The following is a 25,354-nucleotide window of genomic DNA, read 5'->3' on the forward strand; positions in this document are numbered from 1 at the left end:
TGCCACTTTTTAAAAAAAATTTTTATTGATATGAGAGAGGAAGGAAGAGGGAGAGAGAGATAGAAACATCAATAATGAAAGAGAATCATTGATTGGCTGCCTCCTGCACGCCCCCTACTGGGGATCGAGCCTGCAACCCAGGCATGTGCCCTTGACTGGAATGGAACCTGGGACCCTTCAGTCTGCAGGCCGACACTCTATCCACTGAGCCAAACCGACTAGAGCAGTGCCACTTTTAATAGTAAATTCACTGCTGCAATATTTAAGAAAATTCATTTGAAGAAGTAAATTTTAAGTAAATTCATTCTAAGGCAAGCTAATAAGTTTGTCACTGAAAAAATATCAGGTAGTATATTCAGATGAGCAGTTCTTAGTTGATCTCTAGGAAAAAATTGAAAATAAAAATAGTATGATTTCTCTCAAGAATTTTAGAACTCCCAAATGCAACAAAAGACTTTATGAGATGACATCATGTAGGAAATAAATACCAATTATGCTTATAAAAATTATGTTCACTTGTTTGGGGTATTAGTTTATTTAGCATATTTGTTCATATGTTGATCAAGGTAATTTTTGTGATGGTAGTTTAATACAAAGCAAATAAAAATATTTTATTTCTCCTTGTGTGAAAGAATTGTAAGAAAGATGCTCAAGGGCAATTTCCCACTGCTTGTATTACAGGTTTTTAATACTAAAATCCATTGTTATTTAATGCTTTAGAGCAGGAGGGAGCAAACTTTTTCTGTAAAGAACCAGGCAACAAATATTTTTAGCTTTTCTGGCTCTATGGCCTTTGTCACAACTATTCAATTCCACCATTGTAACATGAAAACAACCATCAACAACACCTAAACAAATGAATGAGACTCTCTATAATAATAAAAGCGTAATATGCTAATTAGACCGGACAGCTGAATGACCTTCCGGATGACCTTCCAGACGAAGCCGGGGGCTGCGGCTGTGAGGGCCGAGCCCCTTGCACGAATTTAGTGTATGGGGCCTCTAGTATTCAATAAAAGTTTAGCTATGGAGAATAAAATTGGAATTTCACATAATAATCATGTGTCACAAAATACTCTTCTTCTTTTGATTTTATTTTTCAACCATTTAGAAACATAAAAACCTTTCATAGCTCACAGGCCACACAAAAACAGGTAGCAGGTCAGATTTGGTAAATGTCTGCACTAGCGCCACCCTATTAATATGCTTATGGGCTGACAAGATAAGCAGTAAATAAGCAGTAAGTCACCAATGAAAAACAAAAACATGAAGGCCCACTAGATGTAAGCTCAGCTGCCTTCTGGGATACTTCAGTGCTAGACACCAGGTCAAAGACAATTAGCTGATGTTGAATTCATTAATTTTCTAATTGAAATATGCAGGGTGGCTGAACCATTGAAAACTATATGCACTCAAAACAATCTTACCAAAAAAAAAACTAAAAGGTCGGTATAACTGTTATCCTCATTTTATAGAATTTACCTTTCTAAAATGCTGTCATTATATATCTGATCTATATGGTCTGGAATGGATTTGGGGGGGGGTATCTAAATATATATATTTGGTATACCAGACTCATCTTTTTTCATCCATCCATCCATGCATCCATCCATCATTTTTTAAATTATTCAAGATAAAATAAAGAAAATGTAAAAATTTTACCAACATAATGAGTATAGTATAGGTGTTATAACTATGAGCATTATTGTTAGTGTGTATGCCATGAAGTCTGATGAAGCATTGGATTTGTGGTCCTTCTCATACACCCTCCCAAACAGAGTTACTGTTAAGACAGGTCCAGATGGCGGCTTCAGGCTCAGCAAGCGTCCATCACTCAACGCCTAGTTAAAACACAAAGAAGTTGACTGGGTCTAACTTTAAGTGATACAACCCACAACACACTTTTAAAATCAGTACAACTGGACAAGGGAACAATAAATATAATGGCCAGATTCTGTTCTATCAGAAATATTTGAAATGATACAGAAGAAAAGTTGGAGCCATGGAACTGGCACTGATTCATTTATTATTGAAACGCCTGCAATCAATAGCTTATCATTTATTTACCTGAGGAAACATCCCATAAGTTAGTAGACATAAAACAGTGGATTTGGGAATATATAAGAGGAATCTAGTCCTCTCGGACAAGATAAAGACTCCGTGAAGGATTAGAAGGGATTGACTGACTGAGGAATTTCAGCTGAATCTCTATCAAGCCTGTCAATCACTCACCACAGCTCCCTAACCTGCCCATTTTCCCCAACTCCCCACAGCAGCTGTTTCTACCAGGAGAAAGGAGTGAGGACAGAACTTGCAGGAAAAGCCAGTAGAAAAATGGGGCTGGGCAGAGTGCTCGGGCAATATGGATTATTTCTGGCCTCTAAAAACACATTTGAAAAAAACAATGACTCTTTACTTTCTTACCAACATCAGCCACTGAAATTCTCTCTCCTGGGCTTTTCATTCTTCCCTTTTCTCCTATGGTCACATGGAACCTTCACCCACATCATGAGAGGGATTCCTTTTAACTACCCCAGGCCATCGCTGCTCAGTGATGCCAAGGGGCTTTTTTCTGGTGGGATTAGTCCTGAAACTCTTCAAATCTTCCTTCTACCTTACACAGCCCAGCCTTGTCCCTAAGTTCCCACAACAGTATGTTTCTTTAATCTTAAGAACACACTAATTATTATATTAAGGCTTTCCAGATAAAAAATGCAGCCCGGCCGCTGTGGCTCAGTGGCTGAGCATCGACCTATGAACCAGGAGGTCATGGATTGACTCCCAGTCAGGGCACATGCCCTGGTTGCGGGCTCGATCCCCAGTGTGAGGTGAGCCTATCAATGAATCTCTCTCATCATTGATGTTTCTATCTCTCTCTCCCTCTCCCTTCCTCTCAGAAATCAATAAAAAAATATTTTTTAAAAAAAATACAGCCTGCTCAGTGTCTTTCCTTAGCCCTAAGGACAATTTTACCCTTTTCAAACAGAGATTTTTATGATTGTAAGCACTTGGATAGGTTTTTGTACTCAAAAAGTGCTTCCTCTTACATGAAATGAGTTGTCAATATTAAGCAAAGATTCTTACCTGAAATTCTCCAGGTGCAAGCTGAATTTCACTCAGCAGCACCTCAGGAAAGACATACTGGGTTCCAAACGTGCCACTGAGGGAGAACATTTCAAACCTGGTGGAAGCAGTTTCAACTGCGTGACCGCAAGTGTGTAAGCTCGTTGTTTTACACTTCAGCAGAGTGCAAATCTAGAAAGTAAAGGCAAACCATGAATTCCTAGGCAAGCCAATAGAAACACTCTCCTGACCCTGAAAAAAATGCCCGGGTTCCTTTGTTTGGAAAAATAATATTATTTCCTCAATTGATTAATCCAGTTCATTGCTGAATAGCTAATACAACTAGCAATGGGGGGGAAAAAAAGGACGTCTTCTTTTGAAGTTAAACAGAAAGCATTTAGGGCAAGTGTGTTAAGAGGGGATACAAATAACTTTCTGATAAAGGTAGAATACATGCTTTTTTTTTGTTCCCTTGAAATCCTATTAAAACTAACATTAATGTTTTTAAGATATAAGTCTAGAAGTATAGGGGTCCAGGAGGATAGACCATGGCACAATTTTGGAAGCAGGGATGTTAATGCCAAAGTCGTAACTGAGTTAGCTGATCTAAGAACGCCAAGTCCTAAATTGGTAGTGAGGAAAGCCAAGAATCAACCCTGACTACACTGCAGAATACTGCAGAGATTCCACTCCTGCTGCCTCGGTACCTCAGGAGCTGTTAAAGATGTGGTGGCTGAAGTAAGGAAAATTGGTAGGAAGTTGTTAAAGGTACCACGGATGGGCAACTGCCCCTCCCCTATTCCAGTGAAAGACGGGCATTTATTTTCAGAGCGGGTAACACAGATGACCTTTAGATGGAGGTTTTAAATGACATGGTTGAAGGGGATTGCATGAATTAATCATGTCAAATGTTGGGATCATCTGACTTTACCACAACCCCACCTTGTGAGGTCATTTCTCCCAACTTGACTAAGTGCTGCCAGCAAGGCATTTACCCTTCAGGAATACAGGTGCTAGACAGGAGTTCCAGTTAAATTAATTGCAGATAAGTTAAAAATAGTAAAAATAGTTTTTAACATGAGAATGTCCCAAATATCACAAGGGACATACTTACATTTTAAAAAACAGATTCCTACCCTAACCAGTTTGGCTTGGTGGATAGAGCATTGGCCTGCGGGCTGAAGAGTCCCAGGTTCAATTCCAGTCAAGGGCACGTACCTTGGTTTCAGGCACATCCCCAGTGGGGAGTGTGCAGGAGGCAGCTGATCGATGTTTCTCTCTCATCGATGTTTCTGACTCTCTATCCCTCTCCCTTCCTCTCTGTAAAAAATCAATAAAATATTTTTAAAAAAACAACAACAGATTCCTTGCTTACCTGAACTTTACATTTACTTGGTCATCCTGCATTAGAAGGGTTTTAAAGCTTGAAAAACCTGACCAACCCAGGAGGAAGTCTCTACAGATACTCAGCTGAGGGATTCCCCTCACCAAAGGCTGAATTAAATCACCCTACTGTGCAGCTTGGAAAGGCAAGGATTACCCACGTGCTCAGAACTTTCAGTCAGTTTTTGGTAATCCTAACGTGTCACCCTATATCTGAAAAAACTACTAAATTGAGAATTTTAAATTCCAAAACCTGTCAGGCACCAGTGGTTATGTCAAGGGCACACGGCCCAGCAAAATAACAGAGGGCTTTGTTTACGTGAGAGTCCTCACACTGAGAAGGGACTTACCACTGCTCTCTCCAGTGGAGCCAAGACTCTGGGGGAGACAGAAAGGCAGGACAAGATTGAGGAGGGAAAGGAAAAAAGAGAGAGAGAGAGAGAGAGAGAGAGAGAGAGAGAGAGAGAAAGCCAATAGATGGCTATCTTGTTTTATATAACCAACTTAAAAAAATCTACCACAAAAAAGAAAGAATTATATCTCATAAGTTTTGAATTTTAAAAATATGGCAATGTAATATCATATATGTTCCATATACATAGTGCAATTAATGTCAAAATGTCACAGAATATATGCTAATATTTATATGTCAATAAATTTTCTACAAAATAACTTGTTTAATTTTTAATTGTTGGGCATTTTCTTGATACCATTTTCCCTCCTTTCTCCAGTACCTTGGAACACTGACGTCCTACATTTTCAAACTTTTTTGTTGCTCTTTCCTTTAGACCTAATAATAATCAAGGTTCTCTCATTTCATGGAGAAACAAAGACCAAAAACAGAGTTTGTGGCCAGTGTCTGTCTAGTTCTTGTCTCATTTCTCTTCCTCCTGTCTCAGACAAGGGTTTTGAAAAGGGCCCCACCAGCGTGGCTCAGTGGTTGAGCATCAACCTATGAACCAGGAGGTCATGGCACATGCCTGGATTGCAGGCTTGATCCCCAGTAGGGGGCATGTAGGAGGGAGCCAATCAATGTTTCTATCTCTCTCTCTTTCTCCCTTCCTCTCTGAAATCAATTAAAATATATGTACTTTAAAAAAGAGTTTTGAAGAGGAAACCAGTCACTCATTCTTGCAAAATTTTTACTTCCCTTCAACTATTCAACCTACTGTAATCTGTCTTTCACTGTGTCATTATAAGCCTAGGAAATTCTACCAAAATTGCACTTATTTATGTCAGTAATGTTAAACATATTGCATTAACACACTTCACAATTTTCTCCTCCTAGGTCTCTACTTCCTTCCTGTCCATGATTTTTCTCTTTTTAAGTTTTCCTTTATTTTTAAATTATATTTGCAGGTCCTAATTCTCTATCCATTTTCTGCTCAAACCCTGGAGCTCTGAAGGTTCCACCCCTAGACCATGGTTCTTTACAGTCTATGTAGTCACCTTTTCACACCATTCACCCTTGTGGGTTTAACCAAGACCTTTATCCTGCTGATTCTCAAAACAATAGTTCTAAATACAGTGTCTCCCATAAGCATCAGACCCATATATTCAACAACCTCATGGATGGCCCCAGTTGAATGTACCTTAAGTACTCCAAAACCAGCACGGCCCAAGCAAAACTGAGCAGCGCCCACTGCTACCCAATCTGCTCCTCCTCATGCATTCTGTTCTGTCAGAGCATCACATTCACCCAGCCACTCTTGCCAGAACCTGGCACATTCTAGACCAGTAGTTCTCAACCTTCCTAATGTTTTCTGATGGTCTTAGGCGACTCCTGTGAAAGGGTCGTTCGACCCCCAAAGGGGTCGCGACCCACAGGTTGAGAACCACTGCTCTTAGTTCTTCTTCCATCGCCTTAGTAACACCAAACTGCTTGCTCTTCCTTGCATACCTTGTTCTCTCACAAATTCACACCCTTGATCATGCTCTCCACTCCACCTAGAGTTCCCTCCCACACTTTTTTACCTAGACATGAACAGATAACTTCAGTACACATTGGCATCTGATAGAACAGGGAATGCACATTTTGCTGTAGAAATACTAAGGAGCTGTACTTAGCCTGATTTGGGGATCCAGGGAAGATTCCTCATGAGGAGGGTCTAGACCAGTGGTTCTCAACCTGTGGGTTGCAACCCCTTTGGGGGTCAAACGACCCTTTCACAGGGGTCGCCTAAGACCGTAGAAAAACACATATATAATTACATATTGTTTTTGTGATTAATCACTATGCTTTAATTATGTTCAATTTGTAACAATGAAAATACATCCTGCATATCAGATATTTACATTACGATTCATAACAGTAGCAAAATTACAGTTATGAAGTAGCAACGAAAATAATTTTATGGTTGGGGGTCACCACAACATGAGGAACTGTATTAAAGGGTCACAGCATTAGGAAGGTTGAGAACCACTGGTCTAGACTTATTCATCCTGTATAATAAAAGGCTAATATGCAAATTGTCCCCTCAGGAGTTCAACTGCTCACTATAATGTGCGCTGACCACCAGGGGGCATCATGGAATGAAGGAAGGCCCAGGCCGGCAGCCGGGGGAAGGAAGGTCCCAATTGGCCCTGATCGCAGGCCAGGCCTAGGGACCCGACCTGTACATGAATTTCATGCACCGGGCCTCTAGTTTTCATATAATAAACACAGAATATATACCTGGTATGTAGTAGGCACTTGATAATTTTTTGTCAAAATGAACAAACATTGTAGAGTGCCTATCACACAGCAAACAAAATGTTAGACCGTGGGGACAGTTCCATCATTCAAAGGGCTTTCAGTCTCAGGATATTGCAATAATCTGGACGAAAAAGGATTGGAGACCAGATCACGAACCATAAGACCAGAATGGGAAGAACAAGAAGTCTGATTTTTTTAGGAGTCCCATCACGTAAGACTATTATAGTTCCTGCTTCATAGCTGAATCTTTTCAGCAATAAACTATTTCACTGTACATCTCAGAGATCAACTTCATATGTCTCCAGGACATACTTACTGTTAAGCTATATTCAACAAAATAGGCATTAGTGAACATATTGGGAAAATGGCTAACTTTGTTCAGGTAAGAAATATCAGACATTAATTACCCATTAAAATTGTCTCTAATGTGACTATTATATCATTTCAAACATTGGTACTGCAAAATAAATGTTCTGCCTTTTTCCAACCAGTTTAATATTAGACTGACATTGACAATTGCAAGTTGGCAATGCTTAACTAAATTTGAATTTCAGACAAACAACAAAATTTTTAGTATACATATCCCCCAAAGTTGGACACACTTATACCAAAACCAATTCATTGTTTACCTGAAATTCAAATTGAACTGGGTATCTTATATTATATCTGGTAACTCCACTGCCACCCAAATAAACGTTACCTGTAAATGGTAGCTCCCTTCAACAGTATGTAGTCCATCAAATGCCCCCAGGGCATACACTTCATCTGCTCTCTTCTCAGACATCTTGTAGCTTAGATGACAACAGAGATCTTTCTGACAAACTGTATAATTTCCTGTGACTCCTCTTAGCTCCAAGAAGGTGTATTCATCAAAAAAGACAGTGCCCTTAAACTCCTTGTTTCTCGTTGAGAATGCTTCTATTCCACTAGCATAAGAAGTCCAATTCACCATGACTGGGTGCTTTGGGTGGGAATCCAATCGTGAGAGAAGGAGTTTTCCCTTCTCTGTCTTCATATCATAATGAAATGCTCTTGGAGAATCAGGTGCATAGATGCCACTTCCTGGAAGCGATAAGTTGGAAATGACATTTGAAACAGAAAAGTGAAAATAATAACAGTTGTTACTATTTTAAACTCACATTAACATGTTACTTCCTCTAAGGTATATACTAGTATTTTTATTAACTTCAGTGAAATATGCCAAGGACAACAGATGATAAAAATCCAATAGAGTCTGACACCAAGAAGCCAAGAAGAGTTGTCACATAAGAAGTGGTGAATTTGGGGGGAAAATGAAAAAGGGTGTTACTCAAGTTGAATAAAACTAAATAAATCTGAAAACAATTTATATGAAGATTAATTCTACAGCATGTCACCAGCTAGATACACAAAAATTAAGAGTTGAAAAACATTGTGTTAAGGAGTACATATTAGAAAAGAATTTTTTTTTTTTTTTTTTTTTTTTTTTTTTTTTGCTTTTTGGATTCCATCAAGCTTATAAATCTTAACAATTATACATTACCTGTCATTTTCTTTGAGGGGTGATGTATATTTGATGCAAGGAAATTGACCTTCATGCCCATAGCCCAAGCTGAGTGGAATTCAATAGCTGACAGATGTGGCAAAACATTCATCCACGCTGTGGGAAACAGAATGGTGTCCACATGGAAGTCTTTCACCAGGGCCACGGCAGGATCGTGGAAGAGTATATCGAAGCATGTGAAAATGCCAAACCTTCCAAAGGTGGTGTCGAAAGTCACAACCTCAGGCTCCTTGGGTACATTGAATTGATCTTCACCCAAGAAAAGGTTTTGCTGCAATGAACAGAAGATGAAGACGGGGTAAATCTCTTTTTAGAAGTTGCTTGGATGTCACTGTGTCTGAAAAAGTACAAGTGCACATTGATTCAGCAGTGCTAATTTCATCTATGACCATTGGCTTCATATGGAAAGAGTGCAGAACCTGAGATTACTACGGCTAATAGGAGCCTTTGGTTCAATCTCCACATTTTTAGATATGTACAAGGGAATCCTTATCTCTTAAGACCTTGAATCTTAAAAGAGGTAGGAGCGAAATAGATTAACGCATATTTGCCAAGAATGCATCTATTTTCTGAGGATAAAGGACTTTCTTTCCTTCCTTCTTGTTAAAACCAAGTCTATCTGGTAAGTGTTTTTTTATTCTAGCCTTGAGCCATTGCCAAAGTATGTCTTTAAAAGGAGAAAGTCCAAAAGATGACATATATTTCAATGCAGGTAGGTCCTACTGATTCTCACACACTCCCAACAACACACTCCTGTGTTCCTAAATGCACACACACCTAATCATTACTTTCTCTGCTTTGTCTCTACTCAGCTTCTAAAGTATGCTTCTTATCAATAATAAGGATTTCCCCTACTGTCCACTTTAATTTGTTATGCATTTAGTAACTATTTGCATTAAATTCTACCTTATGGTAGCGTGCCACCAGTTTTCCTTGAGAGTCAAACACCACATCAGTGTTGTACTGGTAACGGCCATCAGAAGGACACTGGGGGTCGCTGGCATTGCACGGCTTCTTGTCCCCGATATTTGCCACAACATAGATAGAGTTTTCCTTGGCCAGGCAGCTGAGCCTTTCTTGCACTGGGGTGTGGCCAAATCTGGTATGTGTTATTGGAAGAGGAAAACAAAAATTAAGCTTAGCTTTTAATAAAACTCAGGATGATAGCGGCCTGAACCTACTATGCAATATATATATATATATATACACACACAAAAAATAAATTCTAAATGACATAGGTAGAAGGGAAAGATTAAAACAAAAAGAGACTTCAGAGGAAGTACATGCTTGTGGGAATTCATTTGTAGAAAATGATTCTAGAGTAACACTCCAGGCCATGTATTTTTTTCTTCATAGCATTTATCATCATTCATAATCATATATTCATTCATGTGTTAATCATATATTGTATGTTACATCTTATAGCTATTATGGGGCAAATGCACACACATCTCCTATTCACTGAACCCATGCCTGACAGAAAACAGGCATTAAAAAAATATTTTGAATGAAAGAAGGTCAACTTAGAGCGAGGATTCTAGGAAGATGGCAAAGTTGGAGGCACCAAGAATCATTCCTCTACTTAGATAACAATTGCAGAATCGGTCTGACATAATACTTCGGAACTCTGCAGTTTATTTGAAGGCTTGAAACTTCCAGGGGAGGGCTTGCAGGGTAAATTGCAGATAATTTCAGTCTATTTTAACACTGGTTCAGCAGTGACTACCCATGACCCATCTTTCCCCTAGCCCCCAGGGCAGGCAGCCATGAGGGTGTTCCCGGAGCACCTTGCAGGCAGCTTGTGGGAGCAAGGTGAGCAATAAGGCCCCTTTCCTCCAAATATTGGGAATCTGTGTTCTGAGCATCGATAACTGCTTCTGATCTCAGAGATGCAGACTCGGGGGCAGGCAGCCTTTGTTGCACCCCTCACGCATTGTTGCTAGTGACTTCTAGGGGATTTATACGCTCTTTCCCTCCCACCCCCCCTTTTGGGCACCAGACATTTAAGGACTAGGACATAAAAAAGCAATCGCATGTATAGGAGAATTTAGAAAGTCACCGCACATGCCCAGGGAAAGGCACAGGCTAACAAAAGACCTCAGAAGACCTTAAGTTACACCTCAAGCTTAGGCCCAGCACAGAAACAGTTTGTAACATCCAAAACAAACAAACAAGAGATACAAAACCCTGGGGAAGGAAGAAGTTTTGATTTCCAGTTATCACATTGTAAGATTCAAATGTCCACTTATCAAAAAAAAATCATAAGGCATACAAATAACCAGGAAAAAATAAAGCAACAGATACCATCCTGGAGAAAGACCAAATGCCGTACTTACTGGACACAAATTCTTCAATATGCGGTGTAGCAACAAAACTAGTACATATTTCTTTTTCCCTATTCACAATTTCAGGGCTAGAAGGTTGGTTTTTGCCGTAGATCTCAGCAACCTTAGCATATGATTTATCTTTCCTTATGAAGATGAGACCTTTCACTTTTTAACTTAAAGGATGTACTTCATAGCTTCTTTTTATCATGTCCAAATTGCCAGCATCACTACTCTTGTGCTTTGGGGCCATTAAGTAAAATAAGGGCTACCGGCACACAAGCACTGTGATACCGCATCAGTTGATCTGATAACAGACGGCTACTAAATGACTAATGGGTGGGTGTCCTGTACAGTGTGGATACACTGGACTCAGGGATGAATCACGTCCCAGATGGGAGAGTGGGACAGTGATAGATTTTACCACGTTACTCAGAATAGCGCACAATTTAAAGCTTATGAATTGTTTATTTCTGTGATTTTCCACTTTCTATTTTTGGGCCACAGTTGACCACAGGTAGGTAACGGAAAACAGGAAATCAAAACCACAGATAAGGGAGGACTACTCTGTATACCACATTTTCTTAATCCATTTATTCCTTGATAGACACTTAAATTGCTTCCATGTCTTAGCTGTTGTGAATAATGCTGCAATGAACATGGGAGTGCAGATATCTTTTCAGGATATCTTGGAAACTTCCTTTGGAAACACCCAGAAGTGATATTGCTGGATCACATGGTAGTCTTATTTATTAAGTTTTTGAGGAACCGTTATGCTGCTTTCCATAGTGGCTGCACCAATTTACATTCCCACGAGGGCTTTCCCCCCATATTCTCTTCAGCATTTGTTATCTTGTCTTTTTTACAATAGCCATTTTACTAGATATGAAGTGATATCTCAGTGTGGTATTGATTTACATTTCCCTGATGATCAGTGATGTTGAGCATCTTTTCACATATCTCTTGGCCATTTGTATGTTTTCTTTGGAAAAGTGTCTGTTCAGCAGGCTGATGAACTTCAGAGGGAAGTCAGGGTGTGTGGGTGGCAAGAGATCAACCAAAGAACTTATATGCATATATGCATAACCCATTGACACAGACAATAGTCTGGTAAAGGCCTGGCATCAGGGGAAGGAGTGGGCTAGAAGGGTGAATAGGGGCAAAAAGGGTACATCTGTATAACTTTCAACAATAAAGATAATTTCTTTTTAAAAAATAAAACAAAACTGTGTTGCCGAAACGGTTTGGCTCAGTGGATAGAGCGTCGGCCTGCGGACTGAAAGGTCCCGGGTTCGATTCCGGTCAAGGGCATGTACCTGGGTTGCAGGCACATCCCCAGTAGATGTGCAGGAGGCAGCTGATCGATGTTTCTAACTCTCTCTCTCCCTTCCTCTCTGTAAAAAATCAATAAAATATATTTTTTAAAAAAAACAAAAAACTGTCTGTTTAGACCCTTTGTCTATTTGGAGTCATAAGGGATAGAACTCTGCACAAGAGGCTAAGAAACTTGTTCCAAACTTAATAGACAAGGAGGTATCATTAAATGCTTTGAGGACAAAAGTAACAGTATCTGAATTTTCTTTAATAGGACATCACAGTATAAAATGTACTAGAATGGTTAGAGACTAAGTGTAGGGAAACCATTAGGAAGTTATTCCAATGGTTGAGATTAGAGACAACACGAGTTGGGCTAGAATGGTGCCAGCCAGTATGGAAAGATGGGAATACAAGAACATTTGTTAATGCTTAATTTCTTTACTTTTATCATATTACCAGTTGTCCCGGAAAAGGAATTAAAATGCAATTTTGAAAAGTGAGATCTCAGAATATGTAATATCTATCCATATTTATTTTGCATTGACACCACACAAAAATAATTTAAAAATGGTTACTACTAGGTTATTGAAGAATAGCTAAGATTAGGAGAGCTGTTGAATGAATGAAAATGTGGTGCCATCTGCTGGCAATAGTAATGAAAGCTTTCTTTGAATTTATAAATTGGTACAAAACCATAGCAATCGCCTGAAAATACATCCTTGTAAAAGATCACGGATACAAGAACACATTTAAAAACTTATTTTAGCCCTGGCTGGTTTGGCTCAGTGGATAGAGCGTCGGCCTGCGGACTGAGGGGTCCCAGGTTCAATTCTGGTCAAGGGCAATATACCTTGGTTGCGGGCACATCCCCAATGGGGGGTGTGCAGGAGGCAGCTGATCGGTGTTTCTCTCTCATCGATGTTTATGACTCTCTATCCCTCTCCCTTCCTCTCTGTAAAAAATCAATTAAATATGTTTTTAAAAATAAAAATAAATAAATAAATAAAAAATAAATAAAAACTTATTTTAATGCATTTATATAAGTGACCATTTGATAGTTTTTCCCATCATTTGCTTCAATTCTATAGGAAATGCACAGAAATAAATATAACACATTGAACCACTTGAAACATATTTATCAAATCTTTTCAGGTCAATATTTTTAATCTGTTTTGGTCATCCCATTTTCCAGAATAGTACCTGTACATGAAGCATGTCAAACTCAAAAGCTAACATGGGCCAAATAAACAAGGTTTAAGTTTATGTGGGCCGCAAAAAAATAAAAGCTTCAATTTTATAGAAACATAGCTCTATTTCAATAGAGACATGCTGAAAACAAAGGACTGAAATAAATGAGTAATCGTTTACATAAAATAAGAGAACATTTTAATAAAAATTAATATTTTTTTCTTGAACATTAACTTACCAAACACTGAATAACTGCACAAATTAATAAGCATAACGCAAATAAATCTATTTTTCTTGTTCTCCACAAGTGAAATATTTCCTGTTGCGTGCACCAAACAAGTTAGTCCAAGACTAATGACATGGCCATCGGCTGCTGAAATATTCGCTGCTAATATTAGTGGAGAGAAATGGTGTGCCTGCGCATAAGGCATGTAAGGGAAATGGATGCAACACGATTATAGTAATCAGTCATTAGTGAATGTTGTAGTTCATTATTAATAATTATGTGTAACAGGATATTGTAAAAATTAAGTTACGAAATTTTTATTAAAACGTTTCTTACATACCGTTATATTGGCTGGGCCACAAAAATATTCGTTGTGGGCCGCAGGCAGCCCGTGGGCCGTGAGTTTGACATGCTTGCTGTAAATAATAGGTTCTCAAAAAATTTGTCCAATAACTGAATGAAGGCAAGGAATGGAGATGTAATTGGTGAAAAATATAAATAGAAAACAAGACTCTTTGAACTGGGGATTTTCTGGAGGCTCTTGGAAATTTGGTTCTAGGGAAGAGCCATTAAAAACCAAGTGAAGCCCTTGCTGGTTTGGCTTAGCAGATAGAGCATCAGCCTGCGGACCGAAGGGTTCCGGGTTCAATTCTGGTCAAGGGCACGTATCTCAGTTTCAGGCTCCTCCCCAGCCTGGGGCTTGTGCAGAAGACAACCAATCAATATGTTTCTCTCACATAATGTTTCTGTCTTTCCCTCTCTCTTCCACTCTCTCTAAAAATCAATGGAAAAAATATCCTGGGGTGAAGATTAAGAAAAAGAACCTAATAAAGTTACTTTATAATGGAAGTGATAACAGAGGGGCTTTTAGAAACTGAATTTCTAGCATGAGCAATGGAAAAATATGAAATAGTTATACAATGAAATGTGAGTAGATAATTATGATAAATAATATTAAACTTGGTCAAAATCAAGGTGGCTCTATAAGCAGTTACAGTAGTTTGTGTAGTTTTGAGAGCAATTCCAAAAGAGAAATTCCTAGAATTTTAGCATTTGGAAATAAGTGAGTTAACTGACATGAATCTCTTAGGTGCATCAGATATTGTTTTGCTTATATTAAAAGTAACAGTGCTACTTTCATCACACTTCATATTTCTTTGGACTAGACTTGATTTAAACCACTTACACAGTTCTGCTACATCACCTCCTAGATTGACAATTAGCTTAGGCTTTAAGGATTCTGTATACATTAACCACATCAACTAACTATCTGATGGATGAGAAAGAAAATTTTGAAATTCTAAACTGACACATGACTATTTTGCTATTTACTCACACATTTTTCAAATTATAGACACAACAGGGAAACAATTTTTCTGTTCACTAGTAAGAAGTCAGAAGACTAGAGTTTGGATCCTATTCTCCCACTAACCAGCTACCTACCCCTTGACCAGATCCAGCCCCTCAGTGGATTTGATGGTTTCTATGTTACCTTCCAGCACTGATTTCTGTGATTTTATAATACACTAGAGGCCCAGTGCACAAAAATTTGTGCACTGGGGGGGGGGGGGTCCCTCAGCGCATCCTGTGCCCTCTCGCAGTCTGGGACCCCTCGGGAGATAATGACCTGCTGGCTTAGGCCTGCTCCCGGGTGGCAGAGGGCAGGCCCAATCCCTAGGTGCAGCCCCTGGTCGGGCTCAGAGCAGGGCCGATTGGGGAGTTGGGGCGCTGCCCCCTATCATGCACAGAGCAGGGCAGATCGGGAGGTTGCAATGCCACCCCTAGTCACGCTCAGGGTACAGCCGATTGGGGTGTTGGGGCACTGCCCCCTGTCACACTCAAGGCAGGGTCGATAGGGAAGTTGCGGCGCCACCCCGTCATGCACAGAGCAGGGCCCATCAGGGGGGTTGGGGCTCCATACCCTGTCACACACAGAGCAGGGCCGATCAGGGGGTTGAGGAGCTCCTCCCTGTCACTCACAGAGTAGGGCCAATAGGGGAGTTGGGGCACTGCCCCCTGTCACACACAGAACAGGGCCCGTGGGGGGGTTGGGGCTCCGTACCCTGTCACACACAGAGCAGGGCCGATCAGGGGGTTGAGGAGCTTCCCCCTGTCACGCACAGAGCAAGGCCCATCAGGGGGTTGAGGATCTCCCCCCCTGTCACTCACAGAGTAGGGCCGATAGGGGAGTTGGGGCACCGCCCCCTGTCACTCACAGAGCAGGGCCGATCAGGGGGTTGGGGCGCCGCCACTGTCACACTCAGGGCAGGGCCGATGGGGAGGTTATGGCTCTACCCCGTCACACACAGAGCAGGGCCCGTGGGGGGGTTGGGGCACCGCCCTCTATCACCCACAGAGCAGGGCCGATCAGGGGGTTGGGGCACTGCACCCTGTCATACACAGAGCCACAGGGCGATCAGGGGTTTGGGGAGCTCCCCCCTATCAGGCACAGAGCAGGCCTGATCAGGGGGTTGGGGCACCTTTCCCTGTCAGGAACAGAGCAGGGCGGATAGGGAGGTTGTGGCCCCGCCCCCTGTCACACACAGAGCCGCAGAGCGATCAGGGGGTTTGGGCGCTGCCCCTGTCACGCTGATCCCAGTGCCGGGAGGCATATAACCCTTTTACTATATAGAATAGAGGCCTGGTGCACGGGTGGGGGCTGGCTGGTTTGCCCTGAAGGGTGTTCTGGATCAGGGTGACGGTCCCCACTGGAGTGCCTGGCCAGTCTGGCTGAGGGGCTGAGGGCTGTTTTCAGGCTGGTGGGTGACTGAAGTTCCCAACCGCTCCTTTCTTTCTTTTTTTTTTTATTCTGGGCCAGCTTTAGCTCTGAGGCCTCGGCTGCTGAAAGCAGGTTTCTGGCCTTTGTTTACCTTCTGCATTTGATACAATGTTGCGGTCCGGCTGGCTGAAGCCCAGCTGACTAAGGCAGGTTTCTGGGGTTTTGTTTAGCTTCTATATTTGCAACATAGTTGCTTAGAGTTGCAGCTGAGAGGCTGGCAAGTCAGGCGGGGAATGTTGGAGTCCGCAGTCACTGGAGCAAGCAAGCCTCCCTGTTCGCTTCAGTGCATGGCTGCCGGCCGCCATCTTGGCTGGCAGTTAATTTGCATATCGCCCTGATTAGCCAATGGTAAGGGTAGCGGATGTACGGCTAATTACCATGTTTCTCTTTTATTAGATAGGATAGTTACTTTTCTATTAAATATTCCAAACGAGATGAAAAATAATAAAGCTGTCTTGAAACTTAGAATTGATAGTGGATCTTATGCAATGATCTTCTACAAAATTTTCCCAAGTGAAGTAAGCTCATGTTCATGATTGAATTTGTTAAGTCTGTCTGTTTACCTGTTGGGATGATTACAAGGGATCCAGTTCACTTGAGGGTCTGGGATATCTTCCAGGTATGGGTAGATAGATTCTCTATTGAAGTTCCAGCCATAAAGACCATCTTCTGGAGTCACAATAATATGTGCACCCTGTTAAACATGCAGCTGAATTAAAATATTTCTCAAATAAGCAAACAACCAAAAAGGGGCCTGCCTGCAAGAGGACCTGAGGAATTGAGTGGCTGACAAACCACTTTCAGGTGTATGTTTTTCCCTTTCAATCTTATTCCTTTGTTTTCTATACTCTTACAATTTATTTTCTTTGCCCAACCACTTGCATTTTCCAATCCTGACATCATCCTTTATTTATAACTAGAGGCCCGATGCCCGAAATTCATGCAAGAGTAGGCCTTCCTTCCCCCAGCTGCTGGCACCGGCTTTCCTCTGGCACCTGGGACCTGGGCCTCCCTCACAACCCCAACTTCTTCTGGAAGGACATCCGGTCTAATTAGCATATTACGCTTTTATTATTATAGATGTTTTCTTTTTTTTTTTTTCTAAGCATGAATAGCTTTCCAGGCTACTCACAAGTTGACACCCATTGCAGTTGTTAACTATAAACCTAGCTCTTCCCCAAATCACCCCCTCCCTGAACTTAGACCAACTCTTGTACCTGAGTGTATGGAATTGATTTATAATTCAAATTCTTTTCCTCTGCTCCAGCCTTCCTTGTTGTATACCCTGCAAACATGATTCCTGCTTCTCAGGAGGGTGCCTAGAGGTACAACCTGGGCACCTTCGGGTGGGAGAGTCATCCTGGAAGCTGATTTTTGTATGTATAAGAATGTGTATTGATAGATATGTTATATGTATATATCCTTGACTTCCATGACATTTCACATATCTGTCTATACCTGAGTTATGAATATCTTATTTAAACCACATACTTAACCTTAAACCTTTCATTTAACTCAAGGACTTACTATGCATCATATACTAGTATACTTTTTACAAATTGGTAGTTACAGAATAGTCTCAAAGATGCAAATTATAGCATAGAGAATATAGTCAATGATATCATAATAACATGTATGGGAACTTGAAATATTGGGGGGATCACTCTGTAAAGAACATGATTTCCTAACAACTCTGCTGTACACCTGAAACTAATACAGAATAAAAAATAAAATAATAAAAAAACACATATACTTTTATCTAATTAAAATGAAATATGAAGTATATAATAGATAGCTTTATATGGATTGTATATATATATAAAACATACATTAGCATGTGTTAGTATTATGAAGTATGAAGTACCTTGTAATTAGAATGAAGTTTGAAGTATATAAAACATACAGTTAAGTAGTTTGCAACTTAAGCTTGTTTTGGTGTTATAAACTAACCTAAAACCCTGCACACTCTTAAGAGAACAAAGTGCACCAAGGCCACTAATACTCTAAAAATAGCACGTGACCCCTGACCCATTTATCCTCCACCCTCCATCTGTAGCAGAAAAGAGCAACAAAGTTGTTGAACTTACAGCAAGTTTCTCAAAGGAGTGCTGCCCCTGAATGACAACCAAGCTGTTCTTTTCATAAGTTTGTCTCACTATTAGGGAACTAATAATGTCTTTTTTCTAATAATTTGCGGAAAACAAAAGTTCTTGGCTACCCTGACATATATGTCTTCACCTACCTTAATGTTAGGGCAGTAATATTAACCATGCTCTGTTCTCGGTGATTGTTCTGTTCGGACAGAGAAAGCACATTCTAACCAGGCTGAGAGTAGTAAACCCTGGGACATGGGAGTTAATTTAGAAATGGAGCCCATTCTCCTTTTACTGAGAACTGCCTATCATCATGGAAAGATTAACAACCTTATTGTGAAACAATGGGATCCCGGAAGCACCCCACCCCCTAGTCCACATTGCCAGTAATCTGTAATCATTTTACCCATTTTTATTCTATTTGCCTACTTCCCCACGCCTGTAACACCCAATTTTATTCCTTTTGCATACCCATTCTTATTCCTTTTGCCCACTTCCCCATGTAATCTTTGTCCTTCTACCCCATATAAGCAGCTGGTTTATGGAAGGGTGCAAAGCAGACTTTCGTGGATGATCTGCTGTTCTCCCACACTGCCGGCTTATTGTGGAATAAATGCTCATATGACTCAACCTGTTAGGGGCAAGAAAGGAATATTGGGGACTGGCTATGGTTGTGGGAAATAGTGATCATGCTCTGCTAGCCATGATTGCCTTGTGTTGGTTAAAGAAAGGACATTCTGACCTGCCTGGGAGTTGTAGGCCCTTGGGACCTGGGAGTCAGCCTTGGAATGTGGTCCATTCTCAGGGAAAGATTAACAACCTTGTTACCCAAACAATGGAGCCCCCCCCACACACACACACACACACACAACCCCCCAGCTTCCTACATCCCCATGCCTATAGTCCAATTTCCCTGTGTAATTTTTGTCCTACCCTATATAAGCAGCTGGCCTATGGGGGGCGACAGAGCAGATTTCTGGGAATGACCTGCTGCTCTCCCATACAGCCGACAGTATTGGAATAAACAGTCCTTTTCTGAATCTCCGAGTGCATATGGTTTGTCGCTTCCCGCTCACCTGATTTCTGCCATAACAAAACCTGTCTGCTTAATTGGCTCAAGTAGTGACAGGCAGCCCGGACCCATTAGTTGTCCGGTTTCATTAGCGCATATGCAAATACGTACTCTGACACATATTTAATTGACCCTGGTAATTGACTCTGTCTCTTGGGACCCCACTCTCTACATAGAAGCCAGCACACTCAAGAGGAGGTACCTGTTTTGCTGCTGATGTGATTGCTCCCTCCAAAAGGTCCAGATTTCTGTTCATTAACCCCAATGCCAATTCACGGGACACTGGTGCGAGGGTGACATTCGGCAAAATCACTGCATGCTCATAAACAGCTGCAATGAAGGTGTCCAGGGAGCTGGCTTTTAAGACACAGAAAACTGAAATTGCCACACAAGTCAGCAGCTGAGAAGTCATCATGCTGAAGTCCAAGGACTGTTGAAAAACAGAGCAAGCCCTTGTTTATAGAGAGAAATTACAAGGAAGCACGTGGTTCTCAGAACTTAGTGCTTTAAAGACAAATCACAACATCTAGCTGTTACGGCCAAAGGTCATCCTGAGTGAGGGTTGGGGTTGGGGGGTGGGGCGTGAAAGGATTGAGAAAAGACAGACAAGAGAATGAAAGCGGGGTCTTGGTGGGACGCTGCTCCCTGATGAGGAGACAGCGCCAGCGCCCACAAGCCATGTCTTTATTTTATAGCAGATGCCACGAGGCAAAGTAGGGGCGTGATCAAGTTGTTTACAGCATTCTCGTGAGTTCCAACCCTACTACTCAACTACATGCACCTGAACTCTAGCACAAGGCACGTGGGGCCACGTGTTTGGACCATAGGTTCAAGCTTACAACCACAGCCGTTGGCTATAATTGGGCTGGGAGGGCCCTGCCCTCCAGCTGGGACTTGCACGTGGCAATGAGAGGACCCTGTCCTTTCATTAGTCCGAGGCTTGAACCTGGCCAAAACACTAGCTGCGCCCCATATCTAGCGTTAAAAAAACATGATGGCTTCACATCATAGTCAAAATGTAAACACACTCTATAAAACACTCCTTATTGCACTCCTGAGGGCTGTGAGGACAGGATTACTCGGGCTTCTCGCTGTGTAGACAGCTGTCTTCTCCCCGTGTGTGCGCACCAGAGTCCAAATTTTCCGTTTGTAAAAACTCTGGTCATCGGATTTAGTGCCCAGCCTGTTATGCCCAGATTTCAAGATTCCCAAGAAACCACATCAGGGAGCCAGCCAATCCGATGCAAAAGCATAAGAATCTGTATTTCAAGCTAGCTAGGCTCCCGTCCACCAGACTCACCGACACAATGGCAAACCAAGTGGCTGAGAGAGCGAAACCCGCCTAGAGTCAGGTTATATAGGGGCGGTTGGAGTAAGGGGAGGAGAAAGGACTGTGCTTTGCCGATTGGCCAGGCGCAAGCTGGGTCTTGTTCTATGGCACGCACTTCCCTTGATTGTCATTGGTTAGTTTAAAATCCTGGGCGTGGCCAGCAGAGGCCGGGGCTTCCGGGAAGAAGGCTGCACGTGGCCCCAACATGGAGGATACAGGCAAGATGGAGGGCATAGCCCTCGCCCTTTCACAGCCCACTATAGAATGACTTCATCTTAACTACTTTCATCTAAAACTATCCTATTCCCAAATAAGGTCACATTCTAAAGTACAAGTGGTTAGGACTTCCACATAGGAATTCTTAGAATTCATGTTTTAGAACTTTATAGGTGTAAATAATTTGAAGACTAAATTGCTTTGCAATTTTGATCGCAGTATCACTAGCAGAATATGAATATCTAAATGCTACACTTTATTCACTTTAGTTTCCTCAAAATGGGGAAGCCAGGACAAAGAGGAATACAAAAGGGTCATTGCTGTATAAAAATTGCCTTAAAATGTGGTGTCTTTGGACAGCAAACATGTCTGATCTCCTATTTCCTGTGGGTCCAGAATCTGGGGCGGGGTAGCTGGGTGCCTCTTTCGAGAGACTGCAGTCAGGCTGGTGGCCTGGGCTGCAGTTATCTCAAAGCTTGGCTGGGAAGGATTCACTTCCTCGCTCCAGGCTCATATACATGGCTGATGGCAAGCCTCAGGTCCCCATTGACTGTTGCCCAGAGATGTGAGTTCCTTGCTTCAGGTCTTGGTCACACTTTTGTTTCTGGCTGCCCTAAGAGCCAGAGAGCAAGAGAACCCTCCCAGGATAGAAGCCGTAGTCTCTTAGTTAATCTAACGTGGAGTGTCACCTCATCACTTCAGTTGTATTGTATTCATTAAAAGCAAGTCAGTAGGTGGTCCAGCCCACACTTGACACAAGGTCATGCATGAATGAGGCAGAGATCCTTGGGGACCATTTTAGAGGCTGCTGACCACAGGGTTAATAGGGAAGGAGAAACAATGACAGGGAGAATAAGAGTAAGAACTAAAGAGAGAAATAGAAGTAGTTGGAAGAGAGCATAATAGAAAATGGGGGGGGGGGCTTAAAGATTTTGATATAGAATAAGTAGGCAAATTTTGTTTCAGTGCAAATTAAGTATAATATTTTTATATTTACAGAACTACTTATGCTTACCCATTTTATTTTTATATTTTATTTTGGATGGTGTTATTATAGTTCAGTTTGCAAATGGATATGTCTGAGTTTTTTGCTTCAGTGCTATAATAAATGTATTCTGTGGCTACCAAGGTCACCAAGAGGCTGTGACTGCTCCGCCCTCCTCAGTCTATGGCAAATCCTCGCTGCCTCTACTTGCTGACCTCCTTCTGGCTTTCCATTCCCAGGTGGTTGGGGATCCACATACTTCACAGTGAGATGTAATGTGTAGATAAGAATTTATAGAAGGAAGTTCTGAAATAAAAGTTAAAACTGCCATGAGCTACAAAAATATTTAAAAATTGTTTGTTTGATGTTATTAAGTTAAAAATTATAGCAAGAAGCTCCCATTGGTATCCAGTCTGACATACAAAGAGCTTGAAAGTTGCCTCTCCCATCTTCACAACAAGAAAAAAGCTGGACTGAAAAATCAATCATTTTTCTTAGATCCAGCAGAGAACTGAGGTCACAAGACAAACCACGGCCCCAAAATTAGAGAGACAGGCTTACCTGGAGCAAAAGTCCACTTTTGGAGCCAGTACTGATGTTGACATAAAAATGTCCAAACCTGTAGGGAATTTTTTCTGCGTTTATTTGAGCCAAAACTGAGGACAATTGCCAGGAAGCAAGATCTCAAATGACAGCTTTGTGGTTTTCCTTTCACGCACTTGGAATTAAGGAGGGACTAAAAGGAAGATTACATGAAGGCAGGAGAAAGCAAGGCAGGGATTGGATTACAGGATAGTTAATGAGATCATGTGCTCTCTGGAGGGCGGTTTTACTTATGGCCTTCTGGGCATGTACTAGCTGAGTCTGAAAGGAGGCATTTCAAAGGTATGCTAACCTAGATTCACAGAAACAGTGGGCAGGTCTTGCTTAAGGTAGGGCGTGACTATTCACCATGACCTGCCCAATTAGGAATTTAAGATCATCCTGGGAGGTTACTTTCCATAGAACCCCTTTTCACCCACAGTGGTATGACCACTTCAACTGTCCTTGATGAATTGCTAGAGGCTCAGTGTGGATAAATTTCAGAATTAAAAAACGAGGGGAATTTAGTGTTAGGAAAACGCTCACACTTTTGTGAGTTTTACCTCCAGAACACCAACAGATTCTCTGGGCAAATAATTGAGGAAAACAAAACAAAACACCTCTGGCCTCATACTTCCTAAAGGAAGAGAAATAAACCCACTTTGAAATAAGCCCTTGAGGAGGAAACTGGTCTTTGCAAGGCGTGTCAGGCCATAAAAACTGTGAACAATGCACTGCCCTGGGGGGGAGGGGGGAGTCGTTATCGCTGGCCCCAGGACAGATCATCAACACCTGGGGGCCTTCCTGTAGGCCCACGAAAGGGGGCAGAACCATATCTGCAAGACAAAGACCCCAGAAGGTTATAAAAAGCGAAGCCTCTGCGTGTTACTTCACTCTGATTTGGAAATTATTCCCGGAGTCCACTAGTGTTAATAAATGGGGTCCCTCTCTTTCTCTAGGATGTATGCTTGGTATTTCTTTGGTCTTCTGCAACACCCTGAGCATTTGTTCTCCTTATCCAAAGCCTGCCCTCAAGGGAAACTCTTTACCAGAGCCTAAGCAATCTGGGGAAAAGAAATAGCTTAAAATTTGAAACCTCCTGGCCTTCCTGTCTCAAGGGGGAAAGTAGGACTTGTGAAGGTCACAGCCCAGGGGCACTGGCTCACTACAGAACAGCCTTAACCCTTTGAGTGCCAACCAATACCCTAGGAACTATGCTAAAATTGCCAAGGCATTTTTGCTGATTTTACAGCAGTTTAGGAAACAAATTATGAATCACAAGTAAATGAAGTTACATATTCAAAAACTTAAGGAAACCTCTACTACATTGACATATTTAGCAATATCATCATCACTAATAAAAGCAGACTTAGAACTGGAAGCCATTTTGAAGCTTTGATAGCACTCCCGGCACTTTTGGCAAAAGACAGGAGGAGCGCGATCGTGCTCCCCAGCACTCTAGGGGTTAATCATTGGTCTATGTCCCCCCCTCCACCTTCCCCTCATCAGGAGGAGGATTCCGTGAAAAAATGGCTCTAAGCTGAAATGCTTTGACTCACTGAGTCAGAGAAAGGGGGGCCTTGGGGACAGAATCGGGGGTTTGCTTGGGATGAAATGCCACTGTTGGTTGCTGCCCTGGTTGCAAGCCTCGTGGGGTACCTTAGAGTTTAGGAGATGCATGAAGGTGAGGGGGAGCGTAATATTGCAGGTGTACTCATGGGAGGGATAGCAAACGCTGGGACCTTCATTGTGGGGGGTTTTAAAGGTTGGACATTTAATCCAGCTGGCCTGGCTGAGTGGTGGAGCGTCGACCTAGGAACTGAACCAGGAGGTCCTGGTTCGATTCCCAGTCAGGGCACATGGCCCAGTTGCAGATTCAATCCCCAGTGTCGGGTGTGCAAGAGGCAACCTATCAATGACTTGCTCTCATCATTGACATTTCTATATCTTTTCCTCTCTGAAATCAATAAAAATATATTTTAAAAAATAATAAAAAGGCTGGATGTTTAGGGGAGGATCTCAATAGAATATTCATCAGCTTTGTGCTGATGTACCAAAGTTAGATTTATTCTCTTAACTTCATCTGTCCGTGGGTGTGGCTGGTAAATGGCACTAACTGGATTTCTGCTTTCTCCCTTGAGTAGGGTGATTTAAGCTACTGACCTTCTGGTTGGGAAGTGGGGGGAGTGCAAACCATTTACTCTTCAGTGTCCTTGGTTTAGGGAAGATAGGATTTCCTGGATGGGTGCAAACTGCTTGGCACCTAGATTTTCTACGTGGCTGCAAACTGCTGTTTAACTGTCTGTCTCAGTTTCCCTATTCCATTTTCCCTGGTTTACTAGCCTATCTCGAAAGCAGCTGCCGCCTGGGAGACATGGACTCAGGTAGCAACCTAAATTGCATTCCCCAGGACTTAGGGGAGGACTCCTTTTCTACATTCCAGCCCATGTTGCCAATTACATCTGTTTTATGTAAATGAGATATTCAAATCGTGCAGCTTTTATTGAACGGGCAGGTCTCAATCTGTTGATAAAAAGATAAAACCAGGGTTTCCCTGC

General features: G+C 41.8%; 1 protein-coding gene across 1 annotated transcript; it reads right to left on the reverse strand.

The window, feature by feature from the left end:
• Positions 1–22,918, reverse strand: LOC139012174 (pantetheinase-like). The gene is made up of 9 exons (XM_070417713.1): positions 22,776–22,918; positions 22,245–22,520; positions 19,886–20,113; positions 17,082–17,212; positions 9,591–9,783; positions 8,664–8,955; positions 7,842–8,203; positions 3,085–3,255; positions 1–1,841 (listed from the first exon to the last, which is right to left on the reverse strand). The coding sequence occupies exons 3-9, from the start codon at positions 20,096–20,098 to the stop codon at positions 1,659–1,661; spliced, it is 1,545 nt and encodes a 514-aa protein (XP_070273814.1). The 5' UTR covers positions 20,099–20,113; positions 22,245–22,520; positions 22,776–22,918; the 3' UTR covers positions 1–1,658.
• Positions 22,919–25,354: the final 2,436 nt, after the last annotated feature.

This window comes from Myotis yumanensis, unplaced genomic scaffold (genome assembly GCF_028538775.1).
Source record: "Myotis yumanensis isolate MYYU_CA2020_CCGP unplaced genomic scaffold, mMyoYum1.0.hap1 SCAF_6, whole genome shotgun sequence".
NCBI classification, from domain to species: domain Eukaryota; kingdom Metazoa; phylum Chordata; class Mammalia; order Chiroptera; family Vespertilionidae; genus Myotis; species Myotis yumanensis.

What these genes read in the sequence shown, in the direction of transcription:
- LOC139012174 (XM_070417713.1), bottom strand. Translation starts at nt 20,098, where the DNA reads ATGATGACTTCTCAGCTGCTGACTTGTGTGGCAATTTCAGTTTTCTGT. An exon ending in TCACATCAGCAGCAAAACAG is followed by an intron (nt 17,213 to 19,885) that starts GTACCTCCTCTT and finishes CATGTTTAACAG; the next exon opens with GGTGCACATATTATTGTGAC. An exon ending in AAGGGAGCTACCATTTACAG is followed by an intron (nt 3,256 to 7,841) that starts GTAACGTTTATT and finishes TTTACTTTCTAG; the next exon opens with ATTTGCACTCTGCTGAAGTG.